Here is a 22,000-nt window from a genome sequence, read left to right as displayed (position 1 = left end):
TGTACTAAGCTGAGATAATCATGCGTGCAAGGCAAGCACTCTACCCACTGAGCTGTCACCCTGATAATAATCCTAACCAGACTTAGATTTCTTTCTTTCTTTTTTTTTTTTTTTTTTGTTTGTTTTTTTTTTGTTTTTTCGAGACAGGGTTTTTCTGTGTATCCCTGGCTGTCCTGGAACTCACTCTGTAGACCAGGCTGGCCTCGAACTCAGAAATTTGCCTCCCTCTGCCTCCCAAGTGCTGGGATTAAAGGCGTGCACCACCATTCCCGGCCAGACTTAGATTTCGTATTAATAGTGTAAAATCACTCAGCTGTAATGACTTGGAAGTAGTAGTTGCTGAGTGATCTTAGTTAAAGAAGGTTGTTTAATCACAGACTCCACAGGCAGGAAATAGGCCAGCTAGTTCTCTGAATTGATAATAGAAATTTAGGTTCTGGAGTTTGGATACTGTGTGTTTGCAAATTGTTATTCAATGTTTCTGAATGTTGATAATTTTGTTTTGTTTTGCTATGGCTTAGGTTAAGTCTTCTTAGATATAATGCTAACTTGACAAAAATGAAGAATACTTTGATCTCAGCATCACAGCAACTCAAAGCTAAATTGGAGTTTTTTCGAAAAAGCATTCAGCTTGACTTGGAGAGATATAGTGAGCAGATGACTTATGGGATATGTAAGTGTCGGGCTGTAACGTATTTGTAAGGATGTCCAGTCTCTCAAAACCATCTGCTCTTTGTTGACACATAGCCAGTTATTTAACTTCACAACAGAACAACACACAGGATAACTTAAGTCATCAAACTGTTTTTGTTTTGAGGGTTAGCTCATTTCATTCCTTAATTGAGCAACTTATTTCATAATTGTAATAGAATGACTTAACTCTAGAGAAGATGAATAAGAGACTTAAGACTATGAAATTTAAGTCTTATTTTAGGAAGGCACACCGAGTCTGTACTGGGATGACTTCTTAGCAGACACTGTACTGCAATGTGTGCTTCCCCCAATCGGGTACTGAAACCAAGAGCCTTGAGATAATGGTAGGAACTCTGGGAAATGATTAAGTCACAAAGGGACCTTCATGGATGAATTGTTTCCTTTAACAAAAGACTGAGATTCCTGCGCCCTTCCTGCCAGGAGAGGACACAAAAGGCAGCCATCTAGGAGCCAAATCTTCTTACTTTCCAACACTCAGAAATGAATTTCCATGGATATTTGCCACCTAGAGTACATTTGCCTTTGTTTTCTAGTTTTGTTCTAGCAGTGTAGCAGCCCAAATGGACTAACACAGCCAGGGGAATCTTAAATTAATCTGGTTTTCTGTTTAAAATATACATACATACATACATACATACATACATACATACATACATACATACGATTTCCAAGGTCCTGGTTTTTTCTGACCATCTGCTGTGGGGTTCAGGCTGCTGTTTCCTCCACACAGTACAACCTTAGCTTCCCTCAGATGTGTTACGGATTTATAAAGAGTTAAAATTCAAATAAACTGAGTTTTCTGATTTCATGAAACATCTCTTTTTTAAGGAAGTAGGTTCTGTTTATATTTGTATTTGACAAAGTTATGGATATCTCAGAATGTCCAGTTAGTGTCCAGTTAGTGATCAGAAGTGTCTAGTTAGTGAATATGTTTATCTTCCAGTGCTATTTCTTTGTTTGCATATTATAGGCATTCTTGTGAATGACAAAACATAATTATTTCATTAAGCATCTTTGACTTGTCATAGGCATACTGTACGACTAGTGAAGTACTAGTTAACATAGTGAAATAGATCTAGTTGTGCTGACACTAACATATCAGTAGAATATTTGACAGTGACTCTCTTGTTACTTTTCTCTTGTAGTGAACAAGGAACTTATAAAAGAAAGCATTTAGTCGGGGGTTGTTTACACAGGGTGAGCCCTTGACCAGCATGGTGACTGGCAGGCAGGCAGGCATGGCTCCAGCTGTAAGCTGAGTGCTTACATCTGATCCACAGGCAGGAGGCAGAGAGAGCAGACTGGGCCTAGCATGGGTTTCTGAAACTCAAAGCCCACTTCCACTGACAAATTTTCCAACAAGGCCGAACCTCCTAATTATTTCTAAACAGTTTACCACCCGGGAACCAAATATTCAAGTATATGAGCCTGTGGGGGCCATTCTCAGGAAACCACCACAGTGATAATTCAATTGTGAGGAAAGCATGCATAGATTAGGTTGTCTTGTGAGAGAATAGAGACTGTATCTTGTAACAGTCACTTTAGTGAGAACACTTGAGTAAAGGGACAGGCCTTTCTTTTTATACTTTTTATGTATTTTACAGTACTGGGAATTGAACCTAGTCCCTTGTGTTGTTTTTGATACAAGATCTTTATTTATGTTGTTTTGGGTGGCCTGGAATTGACTACATAGACCAGGCTGGCCTTGATCTCCCAGAGACCTGTCTGCTTCTGCATCCCAATCTGGCATGAAAACACGTGCAGCCAAACTCAAAGCCTTGTGTACACTAGGCAACTCCTCTACTACCAAGCAACATTCCTAGCCAACAATTAGCTTTCTGAAACCTGTTTATGTATTACTTTAAGATAAGTTTTTTGGAGGGGAAAAATATATATTATTCTCCTGTAACTTCCATAACAGCTCTGTGGCTTAAAACAGTATAGATGTAAAAGCTCAGAATTTCATGGCTAAAATCTAAAAATCAAGGTGCTAGCTATGCCTTGATTCTGGAAATTTGCAAAAACAGATGATTTGCTAGCTCTCCGGACGACCAGCCATGCTGACTGTCCTTCCTTCGGCTTCCCGCTTGACTTGTCATCACCATTCTCCTTTGTGTTTCTGTGTACCCCGCCTCCCCAAGACTGTTCTCTTAAGGACTCTGGAAAAGAGTCACACTGTGGGAAGGCCTAGCTTAGTCCAGTATGCGTACATACATAGGTGATTAACTTTATAAGTTGACTATTTCCGGTGAGGTAACCTTCTAAGGTATTGGGGCTTAGGAGTATAGGATGCCTATTTGGGTAAGACACTTTCAACCCATTATGTTTCTTTGATGTTGATAGACACAGCCAGGCTAATATCTAAAGATACCTTTTTTCTTCTTTTAGCTTCAGAAAAAATGTTAAAAGCATGGAAAGAAATGGAAGAAAAGGCCATTCACTATTCTGAGGTAAAATCATTGAACTCATTCTGTGTATTTAATGTCTCCAATTAGAAATTATCTTTTATTTTTGACATATAAAAAGTATTTATCTTTTCATTCCTGAAATTTAGAAAAATATCTTGTATTTGCTTTGAAAAGAGTGTGGAAGGTTATCATGGGCTATAAAACCAAAGGCATTGGTAGCATTAAACTCCAGTTTCTTTTATTTTGTGTGTGTGTGTGTGTGTGTGTGTGTGTGTGTGTGTGTGTGTGTGTATCTCCATATATGTGTGTGTATATGTATGTGTGTGTGTATGTATGTGTGTGCATATATATATTAGGGGCGCAGTCTTTTCTAATAGGCTTGTGAATATTAAATGGAAATCAGTAATGAGATGTATCATTAGTAATTTTTCTTACTGGTTTAAATAAGATGGCTTCACATCTAGTTTAAATGGGACAGTTCTATTTATACCTGCTGTCTTCTCATAATTATCAATAGTACTCTGCTTCATTCTCAAAACTATAAAGGTTTAGAGAACGTATCGCTCCTAAGGGAGGTACAGATAGATGGCATGTTCCTTTCTTCTCCTGGGTGTTCATGGCCTTGTGCTGTTGCTGCCCATGGTGCCAGTTCATACTTACACTGAGGATGTGAGTAGGCCAATTGGTATTGTGGAGCTGATATCACACAAAATGGCAGTGGTTTCAGTGGCCACTTAGTTTGTCTTGTGAATGGCACTTCTGTTGATTTTGCTTCTCCAGAGGCCAAAGCAAATGCTAGTAGTAGGTGACTATGGTTAGAAGGGAGAAATAGGAGTGTGTTTCTTTGTTTCTTTGTTGGTTTGTTTTGAGACAAGGTCTCACTGAATAGCCCTAGCTGGTCTGTAATTCACTATGTAGACCAAACTACCTTTGACTCACAGAGATAGATACATTTGCCTCTGCCTCCTGAGAGCTGGGATTAAGGGTGTCACCGTTGCACCTAGCATAAGGCATTTTTATATGAAAGACTGTCAAAAGCGTGATAAACCCCCACCATGGCTGAGGAGCAATTAGCAGTTATGGGAAGGAGAGTCAGTTTTCTTTAAGGATGTGGTCCCTAGTAGTTTGACTATGTCCTGTTGTGTGGCCTCACATTCTTTTTTTTTTTTTTTTTCGGTTTTTCAAGACAGGGTTTCTCTGTGTAGCCCTGGCTGTCCTAGAACTCACTCTGTAGACCAGGCTGGCCTCAAACTCAGAAATCCGCCTGCCTCTGCCTCCCGAGTGCTGGGATTAAAGGTGTGCACTACCACTGCATGGCCTCACATTCTTTAGTGTATATATGATCATCGCATATTGGACCCTGTGGATTATTTAAAAAAAAAAAAGACATGAAGTTGGGAGGGGCTAGAGGGGTAGATCTGTGAGGAGTTAGGGGGAATAGTGGGAGTAAATATCAAAATACATTATATATACCTATAAATTTCTCAAATTTTTAGTTGATTATTATTTAAATAGCTTTAACCAGTCTAGTGTGCTTTACACTGTAATCCCAGCACTCAGGAAAGCAAGACAGGAGAATTACAGGTTCAAGACTAGTCTAGCCTATATAATACAGCTGTCTCATTAAATAAACAGACAATTAGCTTTAACACAATTACCTTGTTGTAGTAAAATATTCAGTTCTACTGCTACAACAGCTTATGTTCTACCTTGTTCTATGTGGTAGTGAGCCTGTCATTGTCTTGGTTTGTGTCATATTTTAGGTTGGTGTCATTGGTTATCTTGAGGATCAAATTATGTCTTTGCACACTGAAATCATGGAGCTGCAGAAGAGCCCCTATGGACGACGCCAGGGAGACTTGATGGAGTCTCTGTAAGAATGTGTCTGTGCTATTGGTCTTGATTTTAGAATACTTTGTTTGTCCTTCCTACGTATATCTGGGTTTTTCTTACCTCTAATATATTCCTATGATATGATTTTCTTAAAAACATTCAATTATTTTGTTGGGAAGAGGTGACATGGAACACATCACATTGTACATGTAGAGATCAAAGGACAGAAGGTGGGGTGATAGTTCTCCCCTCCTACCATGGTGGGCCCAGGAATTGAACTCAGGTTCAAGCACCTTTACCTTCTGAGCCGTGTCTCCAGCCCTTAGAATATCTTAAAAGGAAGCTCTTTCTTAGTCATAGGGAGTTTGGGAAATAACTCTCTGGATTGTTATCTCCTCTGCGTGTGTGTTTAATGTATATTTAAATTACAAATGATTCCCCATTTTCTTCCCTTTTGGTCTAAGGGATAATCTCCTAACTCCTCTGTTGAGGCTAATTTCCTAAACATCTAACTAGAAACTTCAGATTTTTCTCTCTGATCACAAGCCATGATTTTTTATTCAAGTTGTGTATTATTAATCATTAAGTTACTTGCACATACAGAAAGGTGTTTGTTTTTCTTTTTTGTAGGGAGCAGCGTGCCATTGATCTCTATAAGCAGCTAAAGCACAGACCTCCTGGTAAGACACTTCAGTCACAGTATTGAAAGGTGGTTTAGGAAACACCCTAACTGAACAAAGTGGGTAAATTTTAATGTTTTTTAACTTCATAGTATGATCCTGTTTTGGTATTCTTTTTGCAACATTTGTGGCATAATAGCTTTAAATTTATAAAAACTTAAAAGATTAGAAGAGGAAAGTAATAAGGATATTGAAGTAGAAAAGTTTTAAAAGTGAAGTGAAAAGAAAGTAGAGAAGAAAAAAAGAAAAAGAAAAAAAAGGGAATTTAGCGTTGGATCAATGAGTAAAGTGCTTGCTCTGATAAACCCAAGTCTAGATTCCCAGCACTCACATAAACACATGCATGGCAGCACACCCCTGTGGTCCCAGCAGTACTGGGAGAGCAAGGACAGATGGGTTCCTGGCACTCAGTGGCCAGCCAGTCTAGCTGAAACAGCAAGCTTAAGATTCAGAGAGATACCCTATCAACAAGTGAGGTGAGATCTGTCAAGGATGATCGTGACGGTGACCTTGAGCCTCTGCATACTCTCTCCCCAACAAAAGGGAAGAAATAGCACCAGCACCCCCACCCTCCTCACCCCCAACACACACACACACACACACACACACACACACACACAGCAATAAAAGGGTGTAACGGTTGGGGAAAAATAACCTAGAGAGCTTGGAAAGAATTCAACATAGTGGGTTCTGGGTGGGATGGGAAGAGAAGCCATAGTCTATCCAGAAGCAGTTTGTCCTGAAAAGCCTTGCCTTCACCAGCACTGGTCACTGCTCATGTCCTTAGGGAACAATTCATACTGCACACTGCCAAATACAGAGCACGGTTGTTAGGAGGAATGTAGGTTGGAAAGCAGAAGCCTTGAATTCTAAATTGGGTATTTTACTGACTAATCTCCAGTACATCTCCATATTTCTAGTCCCCTGTTGTGCAAAACAAGTAAGAACCTAGCCTTCTAACTCATTACACTTTGGCAGTGTATTTTTTGAGAACATGTTTATGAAAATGCTTTGAAAACAATAAGGTGATATACCTTTATTTTAATTAAATGTATTTATTTTGAAGGATTACATAAGTAATAAGGGATATCTGTGCTCTGGAATATATTTTTTTATTTTTTATTTTTTATTTTTCGAGACAGGGTTTCTCTGTGTAGCTCTGGCTGTCCTGGAACTCACTCTGTAGACCAAGCTGGCCTCAAACTCAGAAATCCTCCTGCCTCTGCCTCCCAAGTGCTGGGATTAAAGGCATGCACCACTACTGTCCAGCTTGGAATATACTTTTTATTTTAAAAGTTTTATATTACTTATATAAAATTTTCAAGTTTTAGATTTGAAAATTATAGACATATAGCAACTTTATATAATATTTATATTATTTTTTAAAAAACAGCATGCGTACACTGGGTGTTTTGTTTTGTTGACATTATATTTTTATTTTCTGTGTGTGGATGGTTTGACCTGTATGTGTATCAGTGCACCATATGTGTACAGTGCCCACGGAGGCCAGAAGAGAGTGTTGGATAACTGGACCTGGAGTTACAGGTGGCCATGTGGGTGTTCTGAACCTTATGTCTGTTCAGAGAGAGAGAGAGTGTGTGTGTGTGTGTGTGTGTGTGTGTGTGTGTGTGTAGAGAGAGAGAGAGAGAGAGAGAGAGTAGAGAGAGAAATATTCTGGGAATGAAGCTGAGCTGCGGAGGAGGTTTCTGGAATAATTAAGAAAGGACAGATTTTTTTTCTTCTTCTTTCTTTTCTCTCCCCCACCGCCTCTTGCAGTACTGGGGATCCAGAGCCTGTGTATGCCTGGCAGGCACTGATCTTCCTCTGAGCTCCAGTCCTACAACCTTCTCAAATCTCTTTTGAAACTCAAAGCTGAACTTGAGGTGTCTACTGATCCTTTTTATTAGTACTTCACATTTGGTTTATGTCAGCTTTTTTTCTGAGCTGTAAACAGATGGATTAGCATGAAGTTCCCAGCAACCTGTTTAGGGCAGTGAAAGCCTGGCCCACCCACTGTTCTAAGTAAGCAGTGTTAATCGTGTAAGAAAACTAGTCTCCTGGCCAAGGGCTGCATCTGTGTTGGAATTTGGGTTAGTAAGGGTTAAATCAACCAGACTATTCTCTCAAACACAGGCAACATAAGTCTCTTAAGAATTAAACATACAACCATGCATAAATTTACTTTTTAGAAAATATGTATGTCTGTACGTGTGGGTGTATTTCATTTGTATAGGGGTACCCAGAGTCCAGAAGAGGGCATCAGATTCTCCTGGAGATGTTGTTATAGGCACTTGTGAGCCACCTGACTTGAGTGCTGGGATACAAATCTGGGTTCTCTGGAAGAGCAGCAAGGGCTTTTGACAACTATACCTAGCCTTGTCACTTTAATTTTTGATGTATAGCTGTCAATGAACTATACTTCAATGTCTTAGAATTTATAGTTAATTTAAATTTTTTTTAAATCCATGTGTTAATTTAAATGGTGTGGTAGTTTTTCATGGGGCGATGTGAACAGTCCATTTACCCCAGACAGTACACCAGTGACAGACAAGTCATGACTTTGTCCTGGTCGTGTTTGGCAAATCTGAATTTCCTCAGGATTACTTAGAGGTGCTTCAGGAGCTACATTTCTGAAGAAAATCTCTCCTCTTTCTGTCTCTCTGCAAGAGAACCTCTTAGGTTCTTGAAGAGGGGTAAGGCCTCCTGCACCCCTCTCTGTTTCATGGCAGACCGTTAGTGGACCTCACCTTACCTATGTAGTCACTGCTTCTGAGAGCTGTGACAGCTGAGAGCTAAGACAACAGCAGTGCCACACTTCAAGGACAGTGTTCTTCAGCAAAAGGAGAAATTGTGTAGACTGCTTGCAGCTTTTTGAGCATCTTTAAGGAACGTCCTGTTTGGAAATTGATGTGTTCTGCAAAGGAGAGGTTGTATAGACTACTAACTGAAGTCGTTTCTAGATCACTTGTACAGCGACAGCACAGAGATGGTGAAGATCATCGTGCACACCGTGCAGAGTCAGGACCGTGTTCTCAAGGAGCTGTTTGGTCACCTGAGGTAGAAAAATTGCTTTATTCCCTCCTAAATGCCATTATATTTGTGTTCCTTAAAAATCATAATACTCCTTTTTGATAAATAATAATTGTCAGTATCTTATAAAACATGGTGCTGTGTAAGCCCTGAACATATGCATTACTTTCTATTTTATTTATATGTATGGGTATTTTGCCTGTATGCTTGCCCCACGTATGTGAGGCCAGGGGCATAAGATGTGGAACTGGACTTACAGATGGATGTGACTGGTGCTGGGAATTGAACCCAGGTCCTCTGGAAATGCAGCCAGTGCTCTGACCCTCTGAGCTATGTGTCTGGCTCCTCATTCACTGCTTTTGAGGCCATCCGTTCACTGGTGTGCTGGTTGTGCTTTGTCTCCTCTGGGTGGGGCATGGTGGACAGTTATACAGAGAGGTGTGGCAAGTATCTGACACTGACTCAATCTTTCCAGCAAGTTGTTGGGCTGCAAGCAGAAGATTATTGATCTACTCCCCAAGGTGGAAGTGGCCCTCAGTAACATCAAAGAAGCTGACAATACTGTCATGTTTATGCAGGGAAAGAGGCAGAAAGAAATTTGGCACCTCCTTAAAATTGCCTGTGTAAGTAATTATTAGTGAAGGTAATACTGAGTTACTGTTATTTTCTGCCACAGAGGCTTTTTTATTGCTTTAAGGTATGTCCTTTGAATAGTTATACTTTTTTGTTTGGTAGGTTTTTTGTTTTTTTTGAGACAGGGTTTCTCTGTGTAGCCCTGGCTGTCCTGTAACTCACTCTGTAGACCAGGCTGGCCTCAAACTCAGAAATCCACCTGCCTCTGCCTCCTGAGTGCTGGGATTAAAGGTGTATGCCACCACAGCCCGGCGAATATTTATACTTTATATTGGGTTCACACGTTCCTTGTTCAGTATCCAAGTAATTATAGAGATAGGATGTTTGTATTATCACTCTCCTTTCCAGTGCTGCTGCTGGTGGACGTGGTGGTGGTGGACATGGTGGTGGTGGTATATGTGTGGTTGTTTGTTTCTTTTGAGATAAAAGCTCTCTCTAGCCTAGACTGGAAGCTAAACTACCTCACAGCAATTTTCCTGCCTCCAGTTGCTGAGATTAGAAGTGTGAGCCACCATACCGAGCTCAGTCCCCGTTTTACAGTCCTCCCTACTCTGGATCACTGTGGTTGCCCAACCCAACATGGAGTAAATGCATCTGACTTGTTAACAAGTCAGCCTTGTTCAGCTGTCCCCTTCCCCCAAACAAAAGCTGAATTAGAGGTATTCGACTCATTTAGCTTTAGTCTGTGTAGATAGAAACACTCAGTTTTAGTCAGTGAAGAAAAGGGGCCAGAGATTACAGTATATTTAATAGAGGTGAGACTAGTTTTGTTCATAAACAGTCCAGGTTTTATAAAGTAATAATTGAATTATATATCTTAGAATATAGTTTTTTTTAAATGGTGTGAATCAACAGGTGCTCGCCTGTAACTTATTGTGTGTGTGCATGTGTTTTTTCCTTCAGACACAGAGTTCTGCCCGCTCTCTTGTAGGATACAGTCTAGAAGGCACAGTAACCCCTCCAGTATCAGCATGGCTGCCCCCTACATTAGCAGACCGTGAACATCCTCTGACATGTGTGGTAACTCCTCAAGATGGGTGGGTTTACTTTGTAACAATAGGCAGTTGTGTTTCAGGGAAAGGGGGAGGACAGAGGTGGCAAGCATGGTGGTTAATGGTGCCTTCAGACCCGGGCTCTCAGTTTTCTTCTTCTTCTTTTTTTTTTTTTTTTTTTTGGTTTTTGGTTTTTGGTTTTTGGAGATAGGAGATAGGATTTCTCTGTATAGTTCTCACTGTCCTAGAACTCACTCTGTAGACCAGACTGGCCTCAAACTTAGAAATCCACCTGCCTCTGCCTCCCGAGTGCTGGGATTAAAGGCGTGCACCACCACGCCTGGCTTTTGTGAGGTCTATTTCTTAAATTAAAATTTTTCAGTGCTTTAAATCATTTGCAAGTAAGAACTCAGATTTGCAGCGCTGTATTTTGTCTCTAGTTCCTCCTCTTCTGCTTAAAGCTGAATGTCTGTCCGTCTGTTATTTTCCCAGCGTAAGGTGTGCCGTGGTCAGGAGGCTCTTTGCTAGCTTGTGCACTGTCGCTTTTCTCTCGGCTCATGGAGACCTCCACAGCACCAAGCACTTCCCACAGGTCTCCCCCTGATTAGTTTTACAGACATGCTCTCATGTTACATGGCTGCTCGGGAGGTCACATAGTGGCATGCTCTGTGCTGCCTTTATGAGAGAGCAAGCACATGGCAGGAAGGCAAGCGCTTCCAGGTATTTCCTTGTAAAGAAAGCGAGTTCCAGGGCAGGTCTCGGGCTCACTAACTGTGTGGCCCAGGATGAGCATGTAAACAAGTAGAGTGGAGAGTGGGATTCTACAGACTTGAGAAGATTCTCCGTTAGAGCTGAAGGAAGTAAAGTTTAGTACATACTAATCCTCAGCTCTCTAGGAAACTTCCAGTCTGAGTCTGCGGTTGTTTCCAACAGCATATCTTTATCAAAAGATACATGTTCTGATAAACGAAAGCTGATCTTAATTATAATGTACCGCTGGTACTTCATAACCAAGGATTAGGAAGTTGTTAGCATGATATTTTCTAAATCAGTACTTAGTTTTAAGCTAACAGTGGATGTTATATATGGCTTACAGTGTGATAAAGGAGGGACTGAGGGCTGGTGAAGGATGATGGCAGAGGACATATGGAAGAGGAAACATGAAGGGAGAAGCTAGAGTCAAGGCCACCTTCACATACAAGAAACCAGGGATACTTGTTGTTCATGGTTTCATCTGCTGTCTTCATCGGTCGGCTTGCTTGTTTTCATTGCTACTGTCTGTGGTTTCGAACCAGTGTTTCTTTCCTGGATCTCTGGAGACCGGACTGCACTTTGACTCTTCCCCTGTGTTTGTGTGTGAAGTGAACATGCTGGTGTTTTACTGTCTGTAAAAGAAAAAGAAAGCAATCCAGAAACAAACAAGCAAAAATGTATTCCGTTTGTCAATACCAAGGGACCTTCCCCTAATCTGGTACTTGTTAGCAGGGAGGGCGGGAGGCTGCTACCAGTGCCACCTCTTTCAAAAGAAAATCTGATTAGAGTTACAGTGGACTCCCCAGAGTAGGCAGATACAGGGGCTTAGGTGAAGTGGGGTGCTGTCTCTGAGTGGGAGGGATGAAGAAACTGAAGACAGCAGCAGCTGCTTTGCTGGGGTGCTTGGTCACAGAAAGTGGTCATCCTGACTTAGAAGATCAGAAAGGAGGCAACACTCAGGGGCTCCTTTGCTGAACTTGAAATGGTTTTGTTCTTTCATCTGTCAGAGAGACGTTAGCACAAATGATAGAAGAAAATCTGAACTGTCTTGGCCATTTAAGTACTATTATTCGTGAAGCAAATGAGGACCAGAGCAGTAGTTTGATGGTAAGTTTTGTGTGGAGTAACTTCTGTTACTGTGATCAATTAGCCTTACAAAAAGCAGCGTAGGGGAGAAAGGTTTCTTCTGCTTATAATTATAGACTACAGACCACCATTATGAGGAAGTCAAGGCAGGAACTTGAAGTAGGTAGACGTAACAGCTACAGTCAGTCAGGAGTGTAGAGGAATGAGCGTCTGCATTCCTGGCAGTACTCAGCTCGCCTTTTCATAGTATAATACAGGGCTCAGCCCTCGGCACGGTGCTGCCAACTTTTAGGCCGGATGGTTTGCACATCAGTTAAGGAAATCAGGCTCATCCCAGCTGTCCTTGGCAGTCTCCTCTGAGGTGATTCTAGGTTACGTCGACTCTGCAAAACTAACTGTCCTGTGTGGTAGCATTGTGTCGACAGTGAGCATCCCCAGCAGCGTCAACAGTCAGATTAACCTTTCTTCGCAGTGTGAATGCATGTACCCCTTTGCTTCAGCAATACATTTTTTTCAGTAAGCTGATAGTTTTACTCTGTAATTACTGTATTTGATGCATATAAGATCGATTAAGCTAATAATAAAAGAGGCTGAATCAAGATTTAGTTGCTTTGAACTATTGATTTGTTAAAACTGGGAGAAGCTACTCTAAAATCTTAGCAAATTCACTGCATTTAGTTTTGATACAACTCTTTGTCTTTCCACTTAAGAGTATTTGACTCGGATTTTAAAATAACTTTAAATACTTTTTGAGTTCCCAGAAGATAAAGTAAGCTAAATTCAAACTCTAACTTCTGTAGTTTTAACTTTTTGAATTTTGAATATAAAATGTCCAAACATTAAAAAAATTTTTAAAAGTGAACTCTACATTCAGATAACTGCTAATTGTGACTTTGCATGCCTGCTTTTAGAGTCTTGATTGGAGTTGGTTAGCAGAATGACTCGACACTCGTTTACTGTCCTGGAGCCTACGAAGCTGTTTTGTCATTTACTCCAAAGTCATCTTTACTTGCTGAAGCCATTCCTCACTTACCAGTCCGTGAGGAGATGGCTGTGATCGGAAACTACGAGTGACTTTACAAGCACAGTAGCTTGGTGTTTTGTTTGTTTCTAATAATTATGATCTCTGAACAGATAGAATTTTATAGCAAATTAGTGAAATTAATTATTCTTTTTAACACCGCAACTAATGAGGGAGATCATTAGTGACCTGCTTATCTTATAAAATTGGAAAAATACTACTACTAGTTTAGCTGATGAAAAAGATAATCTTCTAAAGGCCTAAATTTTCGGCATAAGGCCCAACATGGTATTAGTATACAGGAATGAAAAATTCACCCAGTGTTCATTTGAAGTAAAGTTTTATCTATGGGTTTTCTGTGGAAGAGACTGCTGACAAGTAAAATTGCTCTTCCTGAAGACTAAGCCCAGCCTCCTTGTGTTGCTCTCAGCAAGTGTTCTTCATGGCATCACATGGAGTCAGATGAATCCCATCTTTAATCACACATTTAATAGAGTCCTTTTCCTGTGTAAGGGGTTGGACTTTTGTGCCTTTGATATCAGCTGACCATAATGAATTGTGTTGTGTGCTATATGTATATGTATTTAAGGTGTACATTTAATAATATCAAAGAGAAGATGCCTGTTAATTTATAATGTATTTGAAGGTTGTATTGTTTTTGCATTTGTAAAAATGGGTTACTTGTTTAAACAATCTTTTATGTCTTGTCATACAAATTCCAAAGGGTCTGCATTCCTTTATCTGTAATTACAGTCTCAGAATCCAAGTTCTGAAAACAAGGTATCTATTCTGATCTGACACTGGATCTGCTTATCCCATTTAGTGTGAATATTCATTGATTTATGTGTTTGATTATTGGGATGTGCTGCCACAGGCTCTCTTGAAGGTTGATGTAGTGTGGCGTATGCACTGAATTACCTTTCTAAAATCTGAACAGTTCTCATTCTGAAACATCTAGACTTAAGGGTTTCAGATAAAAGACTGCGGTTCTCTGCCTTATGTTAAATAACTTAGAAGATGTTATTTTGTTTGAAAAAATGTGAAATGCTTTTATATTCTAGTTTTTCACTTTGCATATTAAATGATTTTAAAATTATTTTGAATCTCTACTCATTTTAATACCATAGGCTAATATGGTTTGAGAAAATGTAAAGGGTCATGTGATAGGTTAGGAGCACTAGTGACAGGATAGATTTTTTTATCCTTTGTTATTTGTGTGTGCGCACATGTGTGGAAGCCAGAGGACAACTGTGGGGATAGTCTTCAGGAATATTGCCCTACTTTTTGAGAGTATATCAGTGGCCTGGAGCTTATCAATTAAGGTAGGTTGGGTGGACTGTGAGTCACAGGGTCTTCTTGTCTTTGCCACTACAGGTGGCTTCCACCATGCCTGGCATTTTACATGCATTCTGAGGAACCAGACTCAGATCCTCCTACCTACAAATCATATACTTTACTGATCAAGTCATGTCCCCAACCGTGTACTTCCTTCTAGAATTAAATAGACTTACTGGGAAGAGTTAAGGAACTTCCTTACTGTAATGTTTTTACCTAGGACGTACTAGTACTACTCTATGTGTCTAAAAACATTAAGACTCATCATTTACACCGATTATACACTCCTCCCATCCCATTTTATTATGCTGCCATTCTCCTTGCACCTGAAGCTGAGTTGTCTTTATCTTTGGGTTTGGTTTTTAGACAAGGTCTCACTATTAACCAAGTCTAGTCCACACTTGCCATCTCTCTTTAATCTCCCAAGTCTTAGCTACGGGTGTGTAGCATACATGGCTGTCTTGTACATCTATGTACATGGCTATCTTCTGTCTTTTAAATCATCAGGTGTCAAGGTTTCTTTACAGATGGTAATTCCATCCCTGTCAGCTGAATGATAGGCAAACTCTCCGTTCATTAGCTCTAGAGTCTAGAGACTCTTAATAATAATAAAAAAAAACATTCATTGGGTGCTATTTGCTCAGAAGATATTAACCTATATGCAAAGGTCAGAAGAACTTCTGGTTTTATTTCTGTTGTTTTAAAACAGGATCTCACTGGGCAGCCTAGAACTCCCTATGTAGACCAGGCTAGCTTCAAACTTTATTAACACTCCGTCCTCTGCCTCCCTCTCAGGAGTGCGTGCACCGCCTCACGAAAGTTAAAACTGACAATTCAATAATGGAGTCTTAATGTGTAAGTTTTTTTTTTCCCAGAAATCATGCATTTGTTTTTAACTATCACAATCATTGGCACAAGGATTTGCCAGATTTGGAGGTTTATTTTGATGGAACACAAGTGATGTTAGGACCTTCTAATCTACATGATTTAGACAGGTTGATATGAAGCAGAAAATATAAGATCACCCCAAACCTACTTCTGAAAAATTAGTAAACCACTCTTATTTTTTGTTCAGTAGCAACTTTCAGAATTAAAATCATAAGTTATCAACTGTATATACTTTATTCTATAGGCAACATTACGAGGAACGAAGAATAAACTCGGAAAGCACAGATACTAGACCAAACCAAGTTTGTGCCCCCAACTCTCCCATCAAGCCCAGCATGGTACTGGGTGAGAGCTCTACTGCTAATCTCTATCTGCAGCTTCTTTTTCTCTTTCTGTTTTGTTTCTGAGACAGGCTGGCCTGAAACTCACTCTTCCTGCCTCCACTTCCCGGCTGGGATTTCAGGCATGTGCTTCCACGACCTGCTTTTTTTTGGCAGGGGAAGGGTGTTGTGATCATAAAAAGAGAAAGAGCTATAAGAATATGTTCTGGCACAATGTTGGGGAAGGGGGTGCCTCAGCGGGCCCATTGCCAAGGCATCCCCTCCCCCTGAGGGACCAGACACACACCAATATAGTATAGAATAGAGTTTATTTAGGGCACGGGGAGGGGAGTTAAGAGGGTAGTAGAGGCAGAGAATGGCAGAGAGTAGAGAAGTAGGGACAGGCCATGGCCACCTGGAGGGGGGCAGGGGAACGGGATGGGAAACAAGGAGGCAAGAGGTAAGAGAGGCAAGAGCTTAAGAGTGAGAGGAGGAGCCAAGCAGCCCCTTTTATGGGGCCACGCCTACCTGGCTGTTGCCAGGTAACTGGGGGGTGGTGGGGGAGCATATGTGGCTGCTGCCAGGAACTGTAAGAGTGGAGCTTAGACAGAATACCAACAAAGGGGACCAGAGGAGATGAAAATAGCTAAACTGTAATATTGGTCTGCAACAAACAAGGTCCCATACATTCCGTGGTAATAAAAATCAAATGCACGATACAGGTTAGTGCATGTATTGAAGGGGTGTGGCTAGATTTGCTCTTACAAAGGCCTGAATTGATTCTCTTGCCTGTCATTCTCTTTGTTACTAGCATCATACATAACCTTGTATTTGCTGTTGTATATCCGTTTCCCAGTTTCCTGTCTGTCTTCACTCTCAGCCAGTTACAGATACAATGCCCCAAAAGCACTGCTTTCTGGTATTTTCCTGCACAGGAGTTTGGTAATCCTTCCAACCTTGTTAACCTTTTCTAGTTGTCTCTGCCCTTAGTGAAATAGAATGCCCTTATTTCCCATGTGTCCCTATATCTCTAAACTCTACCCTTTCCTTTTAGTTTTTGTTTTGTAATACATGCACATGGTGTGGGTTTATTCCCTAAACCTTTTATGATTATTAATTATTGTGTGTGTTGGTGTGTGGTGTGGGGCATGGACCTTTATGTGTGGAGATCAGAGGACAACTTGTGGAGTCAGTTCTCTGCTTTTCACTTCTGTGTGAGGTCTAGGGTGAAAATGAAGTCCTCAGGAGTTCACAAACTCCTCTACCCACTGAGCTATCTCACCAGGTCCACGTGGTATAGAATGTTAAAATACAGTGAAAAAAAAAAAAGGTCGATTCCCAGCACCGATGTGGCAGTTCACAACAGCCTTTAACTCTGGTTCCACGGGATTCAATGCCCTCTTGTGACTGCTGAGGGCACCAGGCACACAGATAGTGACTGACATGCATGCAGGCCTAACAGCCATAAATGAAGTCACTGTCTTCTTGTCATACATTTTCTCTATCAGCAGAAAAATGGATCCTAGACTTTGTAAATCTGGTTCTAGCCTATCTTGCCATACAACTCCTTTCAACCTTATCGCCGTCATGAAAACTCAAGCGTTCACTACTCATTTTGGCCTACAAGACAATCCCGACCTCCACATTCAACATACATATATCATTCTGATCCTGTTTCTGGGTGGCTTTCAGAAAGCACTCTGGTGTAGCATTCTGGCACAAAATAAATATTCAGGCCAAGTCTGAATGGTTAATTCTGGTTGAATAGCTTCCTCTTCTGAACTCGAACCCCTGATTCCTTGAGACTGGTCTGGTAGTTTCCCTAGTGCAGGGTGTGTACCTGGAGAATGTGCTTGCCAGTTGGACTAGGGACGAACCACAAAAGGATGCAGGAACAACTCCTACACTGAGGGGCTGGTCCTGTGCACTAGCATGCCTCAACCAGCGTCTGTCCGAGTGACCCACCCCAGGAGACTTGGTCCTCGTCTGGGCACTTAGAATCACTACACTGTGCGCGCACCCGGGGCCAATTTTGTCCCGCCCGCGCACCGTCTCGCGAGTCGCGGGCGGGGGCTGCGTCGCCTGCGTCCCCGCGCAGCCGCAGTACCGGGCAGGTGGGCGGGGCCGGCTGTTGGCAGCAGTTGGCGGGGCCGGGTGGCGGCTGCACGTGCGGGCGGGGGCGATGCGTCACTGACCGGTGAGGCGAGGCTCGGGGGTCGCGGTCCTCCGAGTGCCTGCGATCAAGGCCGCCCTCAGTCGGGACCTAACGCTTGGGGAGTCGGGGAAGAGGTGTCACGACGTACGCCGAGCCGGGGGCACCCGCGCAGGGGGTTGGCGAGGGGAGCGCTTAGCTGAGAGAGAGAGAGAGAGAGCCCGGGGCCGGAGCGCGGGGCTTCCCGCCTCAGCCGCCCGCGACCGTACGCGGGCTCTTCCCTGGGTGGGGACTGGCCTGTCACTCAACGGACTGAGGTTCCTCTTCTCCCCATGCTCAGGAGGAACAAGGATGAATATGACTCAAGCCCGGCTTCTGGTGGCTGCAGTGGTGGGGTTGGTGGCGATCCTCCTGTACGCCTCCATCCACAAGATCGAAGAGGGACACTTGGCCGTGTACTACAGGTGAGCGCCGCCCTGTGCAGCCCGCGATGGTTCTAGAAGCACAGTGGAAGGGTCCAATGGGTCACAGCGAAGTCTGGGAAGTTGCTCTTTTCCGCGGCGTCAGGGGAGCTGCTTCCAGCCCTGCCTGGGAAGTGGTTTCATCCCAGCTGCCGGGAGTTAACCTTTGGCGGGGCACTTTTCCGTTGTCGGGGCAGTTTAGTGCCAAGTTCGTTCTGTACAGAATTGAAGACACCTTAGGGGGCACGGAAGTAGTCACTGCAACCGAGATGACTTCTCATAGTCCGCACAACTGCACAGGTGTTTAGTTTGCCGCTGTGGATTTTTTCCGGATCTCTGTCTTACATAAAGACAGTTCTCCCCAACACTAAGTTGGGTTTTTTCTTCTTCATTAAAAAATCTCCCATTGTCTGGTTATGTCCCCCAAAGTCTTCATGACCAGAGCAATGTCATATATCCCTAAAGGCCAAGAGACAAAAACCACATTTGCAGGCCACTTTTCTCACTTTTTTTTTTTCAAGTCAAGGTGAAAAAGAGTGTGGACTCAGTTGCCATCCACCTGATTTGGCATAAATCAAGTCTAACTTCCCACCAGGTCCTCGTGGTATAAGCTGGGAAGAGAAGCCAGTTTGTGGACAACTTGGGATAGTGGTTTATTCTGAAACAAGCAGATTTTTGAATATTTCCATCATGCCCCCTAAACTGGTATTTCTACTTTTAGATCAGTCCAGAATCCTAGAAAATACATACTTTTGGTGGTATGTCTTAACAGATGGAGTTCTAGCATAAGAAATACCAGCCTGGACCACATTTCCATCCAGTTTATCACTGTCCTTCTGACAGGAAAACCACGAAGAGAACATACGGAGATACCACTCCAAAAAAAATGACTAATGAACCTGCAAAGGTTCATCTTTTGAGTTATGACTTAGGACAAGGATGAATGTTGTGGGAACTTACTATTCGTTGTGTAAAGTAGGACTTTGTGTTGTATTTGTCCCAAATTTGCAGGGGGTGCTTTCACCGTTCACATACTACAGAGTTTGATAAACAAGCCCCTCTCTCAGCTGTCAACTCAACCCTTTCGCTGTCTGTCTTTCCATGCTAGGTTTTTGTTACCTTTAGACAGAAACCATCCCCCTAGGATTGGACTCATGTATTGAAAGAACCATTAGCCTCAGAAAGTTTCTTCTTCCTTGAAAGTTTGGTTTTTTCCTTTTTTAAACTTAGCGATTAAATGTATTGTTTTGATTTGTCTCTTGTTATGTGTCATTAATTGAGAGTCATTAGAATTTTTTCCATAAGTATTTATCGGCAAACTAAAGACCAGAGAGGATCTTTTGAACCCAAGAGCAGTGCTAGAGACGCAGAGGTGTGGTTGGTGGAGCTTATGAAACAGGGTGCAATATTGGCAGTGGACTTGGATGCATTTTCACACTTTTAAATGTGATGGATGTTTGAAGTAGCAGTTGTTGAGTCACTCTGTTGTGAGGGTAGTAGGTTAGTAACATGAATATGAGTGAATGTTTGTTATAGCATTTTAAGTTGAAAAGAGATCCGAACAGTTTTGTCAACTGGAACGTCTTTTTGCAGGGGAGGAGCTTTGCTAACGAGCCCCAGTGGACCAGGCTATCATATCATGTTGCCTTTCATTACAACATTCAGATCTGTGCAGGTGAGTGACTCCTAGGGATTCCAGATAGACAGGTGTGACAGGAGTTACCGCACTGGTGGGTGGAGACGGAGTTCCTTATTGCTTAAGCAAACGTTGGTATTTACTCAGATGGGAAGTGAAAGTTCATAGTACAACTGTCACAGCACAAGTCATGATGTCAAACTGCCTTGCCAAGACTGCCTTCTGGCTAATGGTATTAGCAGGTTTTCTGTTACTGAAGTCAAAACAAAAGAAGAATTGAAAACACAATTAGGAATACAAATTAGTGATACCTTGGTTTAGAACTGTTTGGTTTCTACAGAGGCAGGCTCCCAGCCTACTGCTAACATGGAGGAATACATTTCAATACACAGCTTTTCAGCCTCACATTTTTGCTTGGTAAATTAAATGCAAATTTATGAGGCACCTGAATGAATGTGGTACTTTGACAGTGTTTCAGAATGTTTGAAATACAAATCTCGTTCTTGCAAAAAGTATCATGGTCCTAGGCCGTACTTAATAAATAACTCTGACATCACAAGAATGCAGAGCAGGATTGGGTTCTCGCTGATTCTGTAACCTCAGTGGGATCATAAATGTTTGAATTCAGTTTTATTTCAAATCTGCTGCAGAGTTTTCAGGAAACAGGAGAAGTCGGTATTATTCATATTCTCATGTTAGCCTTCAGTTTTGTGCTAAGTGAGAGCAACTGTGAATAGCCAGTTCTCCTTGGTTTCTTTTCTGTCCCTTCTCAATGGCTTACGGAAGTATTGTGCCTATTAAAGTGAGGCCTGGCGAAGCTGGTGAACGTGGTGAGGCCCGGGTTCTTTTTCTAGTCACAATGATTTCCAGATTGGCTTCCCATATTTGACTCACACTTTTGAAGGTTCTTTTTTAAAACCGTATCTTATGTATAGCAATACAATTAACACTTAGTATCACTGTAATAGAATGAATTGATATATTTTTAAACAAAAGAAAAAAGAGAAATGTTTTAGGTTATAAAACCTTTTCCCTTAGAACAATTATTTTATATTACTCTTTCTAAATGTTTTGGTGTGACAGATGTGCCCAGTGACTGGTACTTTGTACCCATTTTCTGATCATCGGTTGCTGATGTCTACTTCATTCCCTGTGCCTTCCTGTGCCGCCTGTGTCTTGCTGGCCTGTTTTAGGCTCATCCCAGTTTCTCTCTTCTGACCGTAGCGTACCAGCAGTTCTTGACAGTCCCAAAGTTACCAGTGGCATCATCAGACTGAGAGCCTGGGCTCCTTCTTAGATCTTGTTCAGAGCCAGGCAAATCTGTCTGCCTTCCTGAAACCCACTGTTAAGCAACATGGTGCAGCAGTAACATGAAGTAGATATAGGCAATAATAGTAAATAGATTTTAACCATTTGTATATAGCAAATATGCTGTGTGATCATCAGAAATAAGTGAAATTAATAAAAAGATTTCAACCTAAACTATCATAATTTTCTGTTTTGATTATTAATTACTTAAAAGTTAAATGTTACAGGCAGTGTTACAAAATAGGAATGTTCTTTTTTTACAAAAAAAAAAAAAAACAAAGAAGGCAGCATTCTAAGCAAAAATTACATTAACAAAACCCTTCTAAGGAACTCTTCTTAAGCAGAGTCATAAATTTACATTTTGGAATTTAGGGAACATTAGAGGATGCAGCTCTATTTAAACAAATGGTTTCACATAATACTCGAAGGAACTAATATTCATTAATGTGAAATGCCACATACAAGTACAGAAACAAAGCTTATATTAAAACCTTCAGTTTTTATAAATTTACAAAGTAAATGTGGACTAACTGTTTCTCTCTTGTGGTTTTTGAGGCAGGGCCCACTGTGTAGCCAAGGCTGTCCTAGCATTTGTACAGGCTAAAGTCAAATTCACAATGCCGTCTCCGTAAGGCTGTGGTTACACATGTGTGCCAATGTAATATTTCTCTCATATTTGGGAAAGAATTAGATGTATAGCAGTATATAGGATATTAAATTGAAAAGTTATTGTTTAATTCCTAGTTTTTT

General features: G+C 41.5%; 2 protein-coding genes across 9 annotated transcripts in view; both read left to right on the top strand.

Moving 5' to 3' along the window:
• Chuk (conserved helix-loop-helix ubiquitous kinase) overlaps positions 1–14,247 on the top strand; it is a 34,172-nt gene extending 19,925 nt beyond the window's left edge. The window contains exons 13-21 of one of the 5 annotated variants that reach the window (NM_001162410.1): positions 522–673; positions 3,103–3,164; positions 4,886–4,995; positions 5,586–5,635; positions 8,596–8,692; positions 9,141–9,288; positions 10,202–10,318; positions 12,051–12,150; positions 13,041–14,247. In NM_001162410.1, the coding sequence (NP_001155882.1) occupies positions 522–673; positions 3,103–3,164; positions 4,886–4,995; positions 5,586–5,635; positions 8,596–8,692; positions 9,141–9,288; positions 10,202–10,318; positions 12,051–12,119 (805 nt within the window). In that variant the 3' untranslated portion in view covers positions 12,120–12,150; positions 13,041–14,247. Of the gene's footprint in view, positions 1–521; positions 674–3,102; positions 3,165–4,885; positions 4,996–5,585; positions 5,636–8,595; positions 8,693–9,140; positions 9,289–10,201; positions 11,816–12,050; positions 12,151–13,040 lie in introns of those variants that run through there. The other 4 variants (NM_007700.2, XR_003952742.1, XR_003952741.1 and 1 more) reach the window with 4 other exon arrangements.
• Positions 14,248–17,416: 3,169 nt separating this feature from the next.
• Erlin1 (ER lipid raft associated 1) overlaps positions 17,417–22,000 on the top strand; it is a 35,222-nt gene continuing 30,638 nt past the window's right edge. Inside the window, exons 1-3 of one of the 4 annotated variants that reach the window (XM_006526998.4) lie at positions 17,417–17,807; positions 18,186–18,309; positions 19,900–19,981. In XM_006526998.4, coding sequence (XP_006527061.1) covers positions 18,197–18,309; positions 19,900–19,981 — 195 coding nt within the window. In that variant the 5' untranslated portion in view covers positions 17,417–17,807; positions 18,186–18,196. Of the gene's footprint in view, positions 18,310–19,899; positions 19,982–22,000 lie in introns of all 4 variants that reach the window. The other 3 variants (NM_001164360.1, NM_001164359.1, NM_145502.3) reach the window with 3 other exon arrangements.

Source organism: Mus musculus, chromosome 19 (assembly GCF_000001635.26).
Source record: "Mus musculus strain C57BL/6J chromosome 19, GRCm38.p6 C57BL/6J".
NCBI classification, from domain to species: domain Eukaryota; kingdom Metazoa; phylum Chordata; class Mammalia; order Rodentia; family Muridae; genus Mus; species Mus musculus.
The sequence above is the reverse complement of the archived record's forward strand: the minus strand, read 5'-3'. Positions and strand labels throughout refer to the sequence as shown.